Source organism: Carcharhinus amblyrhynchos, chromosome 6 (assembly GCF_965287045.1).
Source record: "Carcharhinus amblyrhynchos chromosome 6, sCarAmb.v2.hapA, whole genome shotgun sequence".
In the NCBI taxonomy this organism is placed as follows: domain Eukaryota; kingdom Metazoa; phylum Chordata; class Chondrichthyes; order Carcharhiniformes; family Carcharhinidae; genus Carcharhinus; species Carcharhinus amblyrhynchos.
The window spans coordinates 70,016,309-70,031,399 of record NC_137329.1 but is presented as its reverse complement, the minus strand read 5'-3'; the positions used below and the strand labels follow the sequence as shown (position 1 = coordinate 70,031,399).

Sequence of the window (15,091 nt, the reverse complement as noted above, 5' to 3'; positions counted from 1 at the left end):
TGATGCAGTCAGTAACACTTTCTGTATTTGCATATTTTCATATGAAAGGAAACAACATTAGATTAGCAGGAGAAAGTTGCAATTGAAATAAACTGATTGCTGGGGATGCAACTGATTTGTTATACCAAGGATGGTCCTGGACCCGCTTACAAACTTTTTCAAATTCTTTGTGATGGTATGAATTAATACTTGATTAATTCAGTGTGCTGTAATTAACTCATGATATAGCGGGACTTATGACTCCAATCTGGACTAAAAATCTCAAGAATGTGAGTTCAGTTGCTTATGTAGTTGAAGAATTTAATTCAGTTTTCAAAAATATGAAATAAAAGGCTTGTATTGGTAAAAATAAACTCCTTGAAGCAGTTGGATTGTTGCAAAAAGATGAAGCTGGATTCCTTTTCAGTAAGGAGGCCTGCTCTCCTACCTGGTCTAACCAATTCTGTCCCCAATGTGGCTGATGTTTAACTGCACCCTTAAAGCCATTCAGTCATAGTACCAGTGAGCTGGGGACAGACAGTAAATACCAGTCTGAGCAACAACAGCCGCATCTTAATGCATGGGGGGGGGGGGGGTGCGGGGGGGGGGAAGCAAATCCATCAAGTCAACAGTCTTTTGATGGGCCCCACCATGTTACTGAGCCAAATGAAAAATCAATGATCATTTTATCAAAATTTGACTTTTTTTAATAGGGACTGTTATCTACCCACAAAGCAAATAAAATTAAGTATGATTAGAAACAGACAATTTAAACTTTTTTGTGCGATAATGCATCAAGCAAAAACGTGACCTATTCTGAGTCTATCGCAAACCTTATTTTTCCTTTTGCCGTGGGCATTGTTGCATGCACCGTGTTTATCCCATTTTAATCAGGCCATCTGCTGAATAAGAATGGCAGCGAGTAACTTTCACACATACATTAGCCAACCTTTATGTTTTAACAAAAACATTATCGCCAAGTATGAGAGAGCTGAATGCTATCCTTACGGCTAATGGCAGACTTGTTGTTGAGCTTTGTATCTCCTATGGGTATGAAGTGGCAAAATGAGCCAGAGAGTCTAATTGTTCCCTGGCGCAGTGAATAATAAATCCAGTAGGCACTTCGGGGTTATGAGGAAAGATTGAGGGAACTGGGCCTTTTCTGTTTAGAGCAGAGGAGGATGAGAGGTGACTTAATCGAGGTTTATAAGATGATGATCAAGTCGATGTGCAGAGACTATTTCCTCGGGTGGATATAGCTGTTACTAGGGGGCATAACTATAGATTTATAGTGGGAGATATGGGAGGGATGTCTGATGTAGATTCTTTACTCAGAGTGGTTGGGGTGTGGAATGTACTGCCTGTTGTGATAATGGAGTTGGACACTTTAGGAACTTTCAAGTGGTTATTGGATGGGCACATGAAGCACATCAGAATGATAGGGAGTGGTACAGCTTGATCTTGGGTTCAGACATAGCTCGGCACAACATCGAGGGCCAAAGGGCCTCTACTGTGCTGTATTGTTCTATGTTCTATTTGTGCATTTTATGTTGACTGCCCAACCCAGAAGAAGTCATGTTGAAAACCGAGAAAATGATTTTGCTATGAACAATTGTTCAATCCAGATAATGAAACTCTTGCAATGGGCATTCTGGAGTCCATTGATGTAGATTTTGACCTGACTCCCAAATAAGTGGTACTGGCAGTCTTTTCATTCCTACAAATTAGACGGTAGAAAATTAACAATTCATTAATTGCAAGTAGTTAGCAATTCTCTCTAGGCTAATTACTACATCACCTTCGCCATCTTTTTATCTGCACCAGCACCTAATGTGAATTACAAAAAAAAAATCATGGTTATATTTGTCTTTCCAATATTATCCAAAGTTTGCTGAAAAAAGTTTGAGGTGACAGTGGTCAGCACTGCTGCCTCACAGCGCCAGGAACCCAGGATCATTTCCAGTCTTGGGTGACTATGGATTTTGCACCTACTGTGTTTGTGTTGTGTGGGTTTCCTCCAGGTGCTCCAGTTTCCTCCCACAGTCCAAAGATGTGCAGACTAGCTGGATTGGCTGTGTTGTACTGTCCCTAGTATCCAAAGATATTAGGTTTGAGAGATTTGAGTGGTGAAAGCATTGGGAGTAGGGTGAGCCTGGGTAAGATGCTCTTTCAGAGAATTGGTGCAGATTCGATGGGCTAAAAGGCTTCTTCCTGCATTGCAGGGATTCAGTGACTTTCCCATTTGTATACTGGTGAAATGGTTGTAAACTGGTCTTGTCCCAAAAGTTTGTCTAATCTGGCTGGTTGCCCACTGTAAAGGGTGGGGTAATCTAGTTATTCCACTTGTGCTTTACATTTATATTGTTGAATAAATGGGCATGGACCAGTGCTGATGTTAAATTTTGTTATAAAAGATTGCACTCTAAACAACTACAGAAGGCTCAAATTGAAATTTGCATCCACTAAATAACATTTGATAAATCAACCTTCACTGCCTGCTTTTCTTTGTGGCATTAAATTGCTGAAATTGAATCTGTCGTTCATAGAAACAGGTAGAATTTTGTGTGATAATCAAAATATTTCTTCTTTTTCATCCAAAATCTTGTATTATTTTTCTGTCCAGCCCTACCCAGAAGACCCTGCAGTTTACAAACCACTTTCTCAAGAAGAGCTACAGAGAATAAAAAATGAAAAGAAACAAAAGCAGAATGAGCGAAAACAGAAAATCTCAGAGAACCGCAAGCATCTGGCCAGTGTACGCGTTGTACAAAAGAATCTAGTCTTTGTGGTTGGTCTGTCACAGCGGCTAGCAGATCCAGAGGTGAGCAAAAGAAAGTCAGGGATTTCCATTGTACCATTTATGACTTTTCAAAGGAAACCAAAGTGCTTTGCATTCCAGCAAGTAATGTTGAAGTTTATTCCCTATTGTAGCAAATAGAGGAACCAATTAACAATGTGATAATAATTTGTGAGGTGTTGGTTGGAGAATAAATTTTGGACATGACACTGGAGAACTACTTTCTCTGTTTTGTCTACTACCTAATCTTTTGCATTTGCCTGAGGGTAGAAGGAGGCCTTAGGTTTAATATGCCAACCAAAAGACAGCACCATCATCAACTTGGCTCTACAACAAGACTCTACTAAAGGGTGTCGTCCGAGATTGTGCTCTGGGACTTGGGGTCCGTGACCTCCTTGCCCAAATGCTGATCCAGAGCTGAGTGCTTTCTTGGCATCCTCACCAGGCACCTCCAAATACTAGCAACAGTAAAGTATCCTGTAATATGTTTACTTGTAATGTCATGCATTCCAAGGGGATGTGTGATGGGAGTGTGTTTTTTTAGGAAATATTTGTAATGGCATTTTGTGTTCCACTTTTAACTTTAGCTTTCTCCATCCTCTATCTATTTTGTCAAATTTTCTGACTGCCCATATGCAGCAAGTTAATTCTAGCCAGTAAGTCATTCAACACAAGCATTTAAACCTTTTGGCGAGGGCAGGGTTCTCTGGAGCAGACTGATCCATAACTTGTTTGTGCCCCTTTTCAAAAATTATTTGTTTTAAAGAACTACGACACTGCAACACCATTCTGGAAATACGCTTTTCTGAATTGCATCAATGCTCATTGTGAAGTGAAGCAGTGCAGAAGGGCTTAAACACAATGTAAACTTGTCTCTGCAGAGTGGAATAAATGTCATGCTTGTCTGTTTTGCACACGTCAGGTTTTTAAGACCCAACATTTGTTGCTCCAAGCTGCTATTTACCAATTTTAATCATCCTTTTTGAAAGGACTTCAATTTACTGTCAGAAATTGATTTGTAAAAGTCACAATCTTGACTTTAAATGATGTCACCCTTCTAACTGGTGTCAGGATGCATGTCAGAATTATTGCTGTACTTGTAACATTTGGCTGACATCAATTCCAAGTAACTTGTATATAAAAAAATGTGTTTTCCAATGTAGCATCATATGACAAGATTTTATGCTTTAAGATTTGTACTGTAACAAATACAAATCAACATGGACTAAATATTGATTCGTCAACAGCTAAAGAATTAACGTACAGAAAAGGGATTTAGCATTGACAAAACACAACCAAAAATCCCATGTCACTCTTAACGATTGTGGAGACTGCTTTTTAAAAGAAACTCCAACTCCCAGTTAATAGCTGAAGGATGACACAAGATTTCACTTTTTACGACTTTTACTGTAATAAAAGACTAAGATTGACTAAAAAGTGTCTTTATACACTATGTATTTTAAATCGCAAAATAGAATATTCCCTTTTAGTGCAACCAAAAACACATTTCATTGATACGCTTTGCACTCCTCAAGTGGACACTCAGCTTCTCCAGAACCAGTCTTCAGTGATTCTTGGTCTCAGATGGGGGGGTGGGTTTACTTATTTTGCTTTCTGATCTTGAGAACTTTTAATGTTTTCACAATGTCTTTCAGAGTAAGGCTTTACCCCCAAAGCTGTTTCCTTGAGCAGGAGTTTAGTGAAGTTTCCAGCCTCATTTGAACTCTTTACAAGTTTCAATCAAAGAACGAACTCCCACCTGCATTTCTGAAAAATTGAAACGCAACATCCTACTGTTGTAATGGCAACCTGATTTGTCTGCGAAGTTTTGAGGATACCTTCAAACCAGCCTCCTCAAAGCCCATCTCCATGGCAATGTAAATCATGTGGGTCTTGTATTCTGCTAAATAATGCTATTTATCTTTGAGACCCCAACTCTCCATTTTTGAAGAAAATGGGCAGTTTAAAGCAAACTATTTGCAACCTAACATGCCCAATCCTTCAGGAATTGGGAGCCCTCAGTCTATTCACTATTAGCACATAGACTGTTGCCACTGTGTCCAAGTGTAAATGCATTGTTTCATTTGGAAGAAGGTGCAATCTGGGCCCCCTTTTAATGCGTAAACAGTCAAATCCAGGGCTGCTGTCAGCAAACTTTAGACAAGATAATGTAACCCTTTTGATTTAACCCAAGTTTAAAGATAGAGATCCAATATATGATTCTTTCAAAACTTAATGGTTATGACACAGCATTTATACATTACGCTGTGCTCGTATTAAGTCTCAGGCTGCTACTGGCTTTAACCAGATCACTTCACCCTACCTCATCAATGCGAATCCTCCAGTGTCCTGTAATCCCTTCACTCAAATAATCTGAGCATAATCAAATGGACTTGCAGTAACGAGGCACTCCCTGGCGACTCCTTGGTCTTGAACTCTCCACAAGCCTCATTTCATGGACTAGGGAATCTGTCCACATCAGTCTGCTTGGTGATTAACCCAGTGGTTAGCACTGCTGCCTCTCAGCACTTGCCTGGATTCAATTCTGGCTTTGGGTGGCTGTGTGGAGTTCTCCACGTGTCTGTGTGGGTTTCCTCCCACATTCCAAAGATATGTGGGTTAGATTGGCCATGCTGAATTGTTCCTTAGTGTCAGGGATATTAGCAGGGTACACAAGTGGGATTATGGGGCTAGGCCCTGGGTGGGATTGTTGTTGGTGCACTTACTAGCTGAATACCCTGTTTCTGCACTGTCGAGATTCGATGAAAAATTCTTTTACTTCTGCCTGGCATTGCAGCACTTTGTGGGTTGTCTTCCCTCAAGTCTGTCTGTTTGAAAATCTGAGTGTCTGTGCTCAAGAAGACCAGCTAATGCTTCCAGTGTATCCAGGTGCAGCTTCCTTGCAGAGGTTTTAACCTGGACCCTGTCCCATGGCAGCAAAGCAGCCTGGTTTTATCTCCATGCAAATGTTGTAGAAGATCATATTTGCCTTTCCAAACGTCTCCATTTTAACTTAAACTGCATCCTTCAATTCAACAGATAACTGTCTTATAAAGTCCTCCACAAAGAAAATGGGTGATACTTTGTTGCTGCCCTAATTAGTATCATTAGCAATGGCCAAAAACTTGAACTTGTCTGCGCAATTCATTTTATCTCTTCCGAAGCATTAAGTAGTTTTGTTTTTTTTGAACTGATTAATGCCTGGTTAAGCTTGTGCTGGCTTAGAATTTAAATGACTGAAAAACACCAACTCTTTCTTTCTTTCAGGTTTTAAAACGGCCAGAATATTTTGGGAAGTTTGGTAAAATACATAAAGTTGTCATCAACAACAGCACATCATATGCAGGTTCACAGGTAACGTTGCACCAGTTAACAGTTTCTTTGTTTTTCTCCCTCATTTGCTTGCCGTTTCTCTTTGTCTGACAGGAATGCTGGAGTGGATTTATGCTACTGGCGCAATTTTTTTTGACTTGACAGTGAACTTGCATTGTGCTTTCAAATGTAGTGTCGTCTTCTGGCATGAAACCATGCACCTCTAGCATAACATCTGACTGGCTACCTGTTGTACACAGCTTAGTAGGAATTGAGGATTCCATGCATGATCTACCTTAATCCCCAAACTGTTGGGGATACTGGATCAAGAATGTGTTGTTGTGCCTTTTAAAAAATGTGTTTGTCATGTTCCTTGTGCAGGATCTATTTTAGTATTTGTAATATTTACTTTTTTTTGTATTATAGGTGCCACTCTTTCTATATCCGGCAGCCCATATTCTTAGTTCAGCAGCATAATTGCCTCTAATTGCCAGAATGTTTGTTTTTAATCTCAACTAATGCTGTTCTGATGCTTGCGTGTTTTCCCCTGAGATTTTGTAGAGTGGGACATGATAAAATTGATTGACAGGTAGGGTTATACGACTGGGTGGAGCAACACCTAAACAGCAACTAAGCTTCAACTCTGTGTAAGGAAGGGTCACAGAGAGAATTCAAGCTTAGTTGCTATTTAGGTGTTGCTTTTGAGTTGAGCAAGCAGTGCTTCTCTTTTTCTCTGAAGTTTGGGGACTGGGAGCTGCCAGAGGCTTGGTTTATTTCTGTGAAGTTTGGCTGTTAGAGGATATATCCTTGTCTGGAAACTGCTATCTAGATCTCTGTCGAGAAACGTTTAAAGGCTGGAAATCCAGCATCGCGTGCGTACACTTGTCTTTGTGCTAACGAATTCTGAAGGAGTGTATGTCTCATGGGGACATTACTTTGAATTGGAACAATAGATAGTTAACTGTTTAAAAAAAATCATACTTTGTAATGTTTAAGTACTTTGGTAAAAGTTATGCTTTTTTTTATTGTAACTGCGTTCTTTAATAGTTTGTTTTGATAAAAAAAGCTTTCTAGTCAATCAACTGCATCACACTTGGAGCAAACATGTTCTGCTCACCCCACTGTCAAAATGCAAAGACTTGATAACGTATCTTGGAGTTTCTGGTCTAGTCCCTAACAATGAAATCAGTTTTGCGTTTGAAAACATCCATTGAGTGCAGATTGGTTTAATCCTTGAGTACAACCCCAAACAAATAAAGTGGTAAATGGGAGCTTCCAAAAAATTTAAGGAAGGTTGAGGATGTGCCGAGAGAAAAGAATAGGTTGAGGAGAAAATGTGCTGCTCGAGAAACAATGACTTGGGCTTATTTATAACAGGAATGATGTCAGTGTTGGACTGGGGTGGGCACAGTATCAACACCAGGTTCAAGTCCAAGTTTATTTGGTAGCAAGAGCTTTTGGAGCGCTGCTCCTTCATCAGTTGAGTGGAGAGTTGGGTTCAGAAACCGGGCATAAACATCGACACTGATTCAATTACAAGCTAATCGTTGGAATATGAATCTTCGCAAGTAGTCACGCCTTTACAGGTACAGACAATGAGTGGAAAGGGGGATAATAGATTAAAGAGGTGTGAATTGTCTGAAGGACAGTTAGTTGGATTTTGCAACCCCACGTGGGGTTACACATAGTATGACATGAACTCAAGATCCCAGTTGAAGCCGTCCTCATGTGCGCAACTTGACGATCAGTTTCTGTTCATCGATTTCTGCATTGTCATGTCGTGAAGGCTCCCTTGGAGAGCACTTACCCAAAGATCAGAGGCTGAATGCTCTTGATTGAAGTGCTCCCGACAGGAAGGGAACACTCTTGCCTGGTAGTTGTCAAACCGTGTCTGTTCATCTGTTGTCGTAGCATCTGCATAGTCTCACTGATCTACCATGCCTCGGGCCATCCTTTCTTGCAGCGTATCAGGTAGACAAGATTGGCCGAGTCGCATGAGTATATACGGTGTACCTGGTGGTTGGTGTTTTTGTGTGATGGTGATTATGGCCTTGGCAAGATGTCTCGGCCAAGTCCATCCCCACACCCCCACTATTTGCCTTCCAACAACCACGCAACCTCAAACAGACCATTGTTTGCAGCAAACTACCCAGACTTGAGGAGAACAGCGACCATGACACCACACAACCCTGCCACAGCAACCGCTGCAAGACATGCTGGATGACATGGATGCCATCATTACATGTGAGAACACTATCCACCAGATATGTGGTATGTACTTGTGCAACTCAGCCAATGCTGTCTACTTGATAAACTAAGAAGTCTCACAACTCCAGGTTAAAGTCCAACAGGTTTATTTGGTAGTAAACACCACTAGCTTTTGAAGCACTGCTCCTTCATCCGGTGACAGCATCTCCACATCATACTTGATACGCTGCAGGAAAAGATGTCCCGAGGCATGATACATCGGCAAGATCATGCAGACACTGCAACAATGAATGAATGGACACTGATCGATAATCAGAAGGCAGGACAGTTTCCTTCCTGTCAGGGAGCACTTCAGCGGGTAAGCTTTCTCCAAGCTAGCCTTAAGGACACAAGATAACGCAGAATCGCTGAGGAGAAACTGATAGCCAAGTTTCGCACACAAGGACGGCCTCAACCAGAATCTTGGGTTCATGTTAGACTATGTTTTTTTTTTCATTCATTTGATGGGACATGGGCAATGCTGGCTGGCCAGATTTATTGCTTGTCTCTAGTTGCTCTTGAGAAGGTGGTGGTGAGCTCCCTTCTTGAATCGCTGTAGTCCATGTTCTGTGGGTTGACCCACAATGCCATTAGGCAGGGAATTCCAGGATTTTGACCCAGTGACTGTGAAGGAATAATATATTTCCAAGTCAGAATCATGAGTGGCTTGAAGGAAACTCGAAGGTGGTGGTGTTCCTGTTTATCTGCTGCTCTTGTCCTTCTGGATGGAAGTGGTTGTGGGTTTGTACGGTGTTGTCTAAGAATCTTTGGTGAATCGCTGCAGTGCATCTTGTAAATATTACTCGCTGCTGCTACCAAGCACCAGTGGATGGTTATACCATTAATTGGTCAGATTGTCTCTTGGTGGTGGTCATTGGCATTGTATGGCACGAATGTTACTTAGCACTTGTCAGCCCAAGCCTGGGTATTGTCCAGATCTTGTTGCATTTGATCATGGACTGCTTCAGTGTCTGAGGAGTTGAGAATGGTGCTGAACATTGTGCAATCATTGGCAAATATCCCCACTTCTGACGTTTTGATGGAGGGAAAGCCATTAATGAAGCAGCTGAAGATTGTTGGACCTAGGACACTATGCCAAGGGATTCCTGCAGAGACTTCCTGGAGTTGAGATGACCAACCCTTCACAACCATCTTCCGATGTACCAGGTATGACTCCAACCAGTGGAGAGTTTGCCCTGATACCCATTGATTTCAGTTTGGGTAGGGCTTCTTGATGTCGCACTCAGTCGAACACAGCTTTGATGTCAAGGGCTGTCACTCCCACCTCACTTATAGAATTCAACTCTTTTTACCCATGTTTGAACCAAGGCTGTAATGAAGTCAGGAGCTGAGTGACCTGGTGAAACCCAAACTGCATTGCTGAGCAGGTGCTGCTTGATAGCATTTTTGATGACCCTTTCCATCATTTTACTGATTGAGAGTAGATGGGGTGGTAATTGTCCGGGTTGGATTTGCCCTGCTTTTGGTGTACAGGACATATCTGGGCAATTTTTCACTTTGAGTAGATGACAGTGCTGTAACTGCACTGGAAGAGCTTATCTACGGGAGCAGCAAGTTCTGGAGCACAAGTCTTCAGTACTATTGCCGGAATGTTGTCAGGGCCCATTGCCTTTGCAGTAACCAGTGTTGGCACCTGTTTCTTGATATCACATGGAATGAATCGAATTGGTTGGAGATTGGCATCTGAGATGCTGGGGACAACTGGAGGAGGCTGAGGTGGATCATCCACCCTGCACTTCTAGCTGAAGGATACTATGAATAATTCAGCCTTATCTTCCACTCTGATGTGCTGGGCTCCTCTATCATTGAGGATGAGAATATTTGTGGAACCTTCCCCTCCAGTGAGTTGTTTAATTGTCCACCACCATTGTCGACTGGATGTGGAAGGACTGCAGAGCTTGGATCTCATCTGTTGGTTTGGGATCACTTGCTGTTTTTGCCATTTGGCATGCAAGTAACCCTGTTTGGTAGCTTCACCAGGTTGACACCTCATTTTTAGGTATATCTGGTGTTGCTTCTGGCATGCCCTCCTGCACTCTCCATCGAACCAGGGTTGATCCCCTGGCTTGATGGTAATGCTTGAGTGGGGGCTATGCCGGGCCGTGAGGTTGCAAATTGTGCTGGAGTACAATTCCGCTGCTGTTGATGGCCCGCAGCGCCTCATGGATGCCCAGTTTTGAGTTGTTAGATCAGTTCGAAGTCTGTCCCACTTAGCACAACATGATGGAAGTTAGTCTCAATGTGAAGGCGGGACTTTGTCTCCAAAGACTGCGCAACGGTCACTCTTAGCAATACTATCATGGATGGATACATCTGCAGCTGGCAAATTGGTACACCTGAAGTCATGAACATTATTTTCTCTTGGTTCCTTTGTCTCGTAGTTATACCCTTTCGGACCTGACCAGCTCGATCAGCAATGCTGCTGCCGAGTCACTCTTGGTGGTGGACATTGAAATCCCCCATCCAGAGTACATTTGGCTCCCTTGCCACCCTCAATGCTTCCTCTGAACGTTCAACATGGAAGAATACTGATTCATCAGCCAAAAGAGGACGGTACGTAGTAACCACTGAGGTTTCCTTGCCCATGTTTAACCTGAAGCCATGAGACTTCATGGGGTCTGGAGTCGATGTTAAGGACTCCCAGTTCAATTCCCCCTCGACTGTGTATCACTATGCTACTGCCTCTGCTGGGTCTGTCCTGCTGGTGGGACGGGGCACATCCAGGGATGGTAATGGTGTTTGGGGTGTTAACTGTAAGGTAGGATTCTGTGAGAATGACTGTCAGGCTGCTGCTTGACTAGTCAGTGAGACAGCTCTCCCAATTTTGGCCCTAGCCCCCAGATGTTAGTAGAGAGAACTTTGTAGGGTTGACAGGGCTGTTTGTTTTGTCATTGTTTTTTCCGATGCCAGATGGTCCGTCCAGTTTCATTTCTTTGTTGAGACGTTGTAGCAATTGTTACAACTGAGTGGCTTGCTAGGCCATTTCAGAGGGCAGTTATGAGTCAACCAGATTGCTGTGGCTCTGGAGTGAGTAGGCAGATGAGGTAAGGACAGCAGATTTCTTTACGTAAAGCGCGTTCGTGACCCAGATGGGTTGTTCTGACAATCAACAATGGCTTCACGGTCATCAGTAGATTCTTGATTCCAGATTTTTTTTTACTGAATTGAAATTCCACCGGCTGTTGTGGTGGGATTCAAACCCGGGTCCCCAGAATATGATCTGAGTTTCTGGATTAATAGTTGAACAATAATACCACTAGGCCATCACCATTGTGTAACCCCCACGATTTGGCCTGGGCTTGCAAAATCCTAACTATCCTGGTTTGAGACAACTCGCACCTCTTTAACCTATCATTATCCCCTCTCCACTCACATTGTTTGTACCTGTAAAAACTCACATGCCAACCATTATCTTGCAACTATGTCTATTCCCTGTTGGTGAAACCAACTCTTAACTCGTCTGGTGAAGGAGCAGTGCTACCAAATAAACCTGTTGGACTTGAACCTGGTGTTATGACGCTTCTTACTGTTAACCCAGGAAAACATCCCATGGTGCAGCGTCACTTATCAGGTCAAGTTTATTTTTCTCATGTCCCAAGACTGGGGTTTCCCAACCAAATTTCCAGGTTTGAGTGATTAGTTAACTTTGGCTCTATAGTGAGTTATGTTTGGGGATGGAGTGAACCACAGTAAGGATGAAGAGCTCAGAGGAAACAAATCTTTGGGCCAAAATTTGAGCAAAGGGAAAGCTATGGGAGCTGAATGACCATAAGAACATAAGATTCAATTGCATGTCTTTTTATTTGTTTTCTCTAATGAATGTTGGATAGTGATTGAAGAATTGAGCAATATGTAGAATGTGGTAGCTGTGGTCAGAAGGCAGTGGGAGGTGGGGTCATTGAATACTTTTAAGTTGGAGATAGCCTTTGATTCCCTTACCCATCAAGGATCTATCGGAATAGATGGGAATATGGAGTTTGAAATAAGTAGATCAACCGTGATCTTACGGAATGGAGCAGGTTTGAAAGGCTGAATGGCCTACTTTATTTTGTATGTTGGGTGTGAATTACCTTTTAAGAATTCACAATATTAGATAACATTTCGTCAGATGAACAGTGAAATTGATATTCATGGAGTCTTAAATATGTACCATCTGAATGTGGGCCGATTTGCCAAAATATGATCCACAATCTGCGTTCATCAGTTTTGGTTCAAGACTTTAAAAATCTTCGTTTGATTTTCTGACCAAAACCTCTGAGCGTGAGTTATTCCAAACTGTTTTTACATTAAATCCACTTTAAAACAAAAAAAAATTCTGTTGTGGGGCATGCAGCTCTCAATCTGGAAATTTTCAATCTGATTTGAGGGCAAGTGAATGCTGGGAAATTGTTGGTGTAAGGGTCAAGAAATATCAAAAAAAATCTGATAAGAAGGGGCTAATGATATTCGTCATCGAGTTTTGCCTCATCCTTTTCCTGAGTCAATGAGTGCCAGTGACAAAGAACTTCTAGTCGTGTCATGTAACACATCCGGTTGAGTAGTTAGTGAAACTGTAGGCTAAAAGATTTCTCATTGGTGTGGAGGGTGATGTTTGTAGAGCAACTAAGGATAATCAGTCCGAGTGATGCCAGTTTCAGTTGGAGGTCCATTCATTGTTGGTATGAGGCAAGACACAACTTATGGTCTCTGCTGAGCAAGGACAATGTCTGCAGCTCATAGCAAAATGCCTCAGCAGTGGCAGGGTAATAATCAGTCAGCCTGTTTTTAGGATGTTGAGATCGCAAATACTGGTCAGGATTCCCATGGTAACTCTCCTGCTCTTTGTTAAATGTGCCTTGGGCTATTTTCCATGTACCCAAGCCTGCAGAAAGGGCCTTGGTTTATTGACCATTGGACAACACCTCCAACAATTCAGTTCCCATGATATTGTACTGGAGTGGAGAGCCTTGATTTTTTTGCTCCTGGCCTGGCGTGGGACTTAAACTTGCAATTTTGTGGTTTGAACAACAGCTGACACTATACAACAAAATGACCTGGGCTTGCAGATGACATGAAATTCAGATTTTTTTCTAAAAAGAATTGTAAAAATAGACTTGTACCACAGACAGGAACACAGGACCCAGGAATGTATGTGCAAAAATATTTGAGGGGAGCAGGATGAGCTATATCAGTTGTTTGGGGCGGGGGGCGGGGGGGGGGGGGACATCAGATCTTTGGTTTCCTTAATAGAGAACAAAAGTGACTTATACTAAACCTTGGGAAAACATTTATTAGGCCTCAGCTGAAGTATTGTATTAAATTTTGCTCATGACATTTAGCAAAGGATGAGAGAGGTTGAAGTGAGCAAGAATCTTGGAGAGATTTACCAGAATGGTACCAGAGGGACTTAGTTTGTATAGAGGTAAAGTAATATTTGCGGTGGTCTCTTGAGTAGAGAAGGTTGAGATTTGATCAAGTGAACAAGCAGAAACTAGCCAATGGCGCAAACGTCGGTAACCACAAAGGTGGATTTCAGGTAATTGACAAATGAATCAGGAGGGGTGCTGATAATTTTTTTTTGTATGCAACTAGTTTTTATTTTCTAGAATGCACTGATTGAAAACTGTTTCAGAGTTACACTTTTGGGAGAATTCAGTCAATACTTAGAGGGGCAATGTTATAGGGCTGATTAATTGGATAAATCTACCAAGATCGGGCAGAATCACATTAAGCCACTAACATTTTGATTCTAACTTGTTTGCCTTTTGTGATAGTAAACTTCTGTTAGCGGGCATTTTTTTTACCTCCTAACTGATTAAAATGTTGCTTCCCCTAGGGTCCCAGCGCTAGTGCTTATGTAACCTACATACGGTCTGAAGACGCACTAAGAGCAATACAGTGTGTAAATAATGTGGTGGTGGATGGCAGGACACTTAAGGTAAGCAATTTCTTCATCTCACAGTTTGCTCCACTTGCAGCACCTAACGCAAGCATTTTTTTCCCTGATCCTCAAGCTTACTTGTGAAGTCTAGAGGTGCTGTGGTGGGAGAGCTTTTTAGAGTAATTTGAAACATCAATTGGGAAATAAATCTGAGAAGCGAAAGTGAATTCAAGATGGCACAAGACAAAACCAAGTGTGTAAATAACATCTTTTCCTCTACTGGTCAAGGAAATAAGTTATAAACCCACAATGTTGACAGCAGATTCTCACCCCTGCTTTCAGTTTCAGTTTACACTAATTTTGATATTTAAAGAATATTTGCAAAAGATTAATTTACAATAATACTGCCAGATATTGAAATTCTGTAGCAAAAGACACGTACTGCAGTGCAGTTAAAAATTGGCACGAATCTATTGTTCATATATTCTTAAATGTGAGACCCATAAAATTACAAAATCCTGTGAAAGTATCCAGTTATAACAGTAAAATCTTGGAGCACAGGAAGGGGGAATTCAGCATCATGTGTCAATGCTAACTCTTGCAAGAGCTGTGCAATCAGTTCCACTGTCTTCTTTCCCCACATATAGTCTAATAATTCTACCTTCCAATTATTTGTCCAACTCCCTTGTGAAAGTTGCTATGAAATTTGTTTCTATCATTCTTAAAGGCAATATATTCCTGATCATGGCGGTTAAGGAAGACCTCAGGAAAAATGTATAAAGTTGAGTTCCCACTACCTTCTGCTTCTGATGGAAGTAACCATCTGATTGGTATGCAAATAATGAATAGGCAGTGAAGGACATTTAAAGAACACA

At 41.7% G+C, this 15,091-nt stretch overlaps 1 protein-coding gene across 6 annotated transcripts in view; it reads left to right on the top strand.

Moving 5' to 3' along the window:
* Window positions 1–15,091, top strand: part of cnot4b (CCR4-NOT transcription complex, subunit 4b) — a 162,246-nt gene that overhangs the window by 63,635 nt on the left and 83,520 nt on the right. For all 6 annotated transcript variants that reach the window (XM_080190617.1, XM_080190614.1, XM_080190615.1 and 3 more), the window contains exons 3-5: window positions 2,603–2,800; window positions 6,044–6,130; window positions 14,172–14,273. In XM_080190617.1, the coding sequence (XP_080046743.1) occupies window positions 2,603–2,800; window positions 6,044–6,130; window positions 14,172–14,273 (387 nt within the window). The remainder of the gene's footprint in view (window positions 1–2,602; window positions 2,801–6,043; window positions 6,131–14,171; window positions 14,274–15,091) is intronic.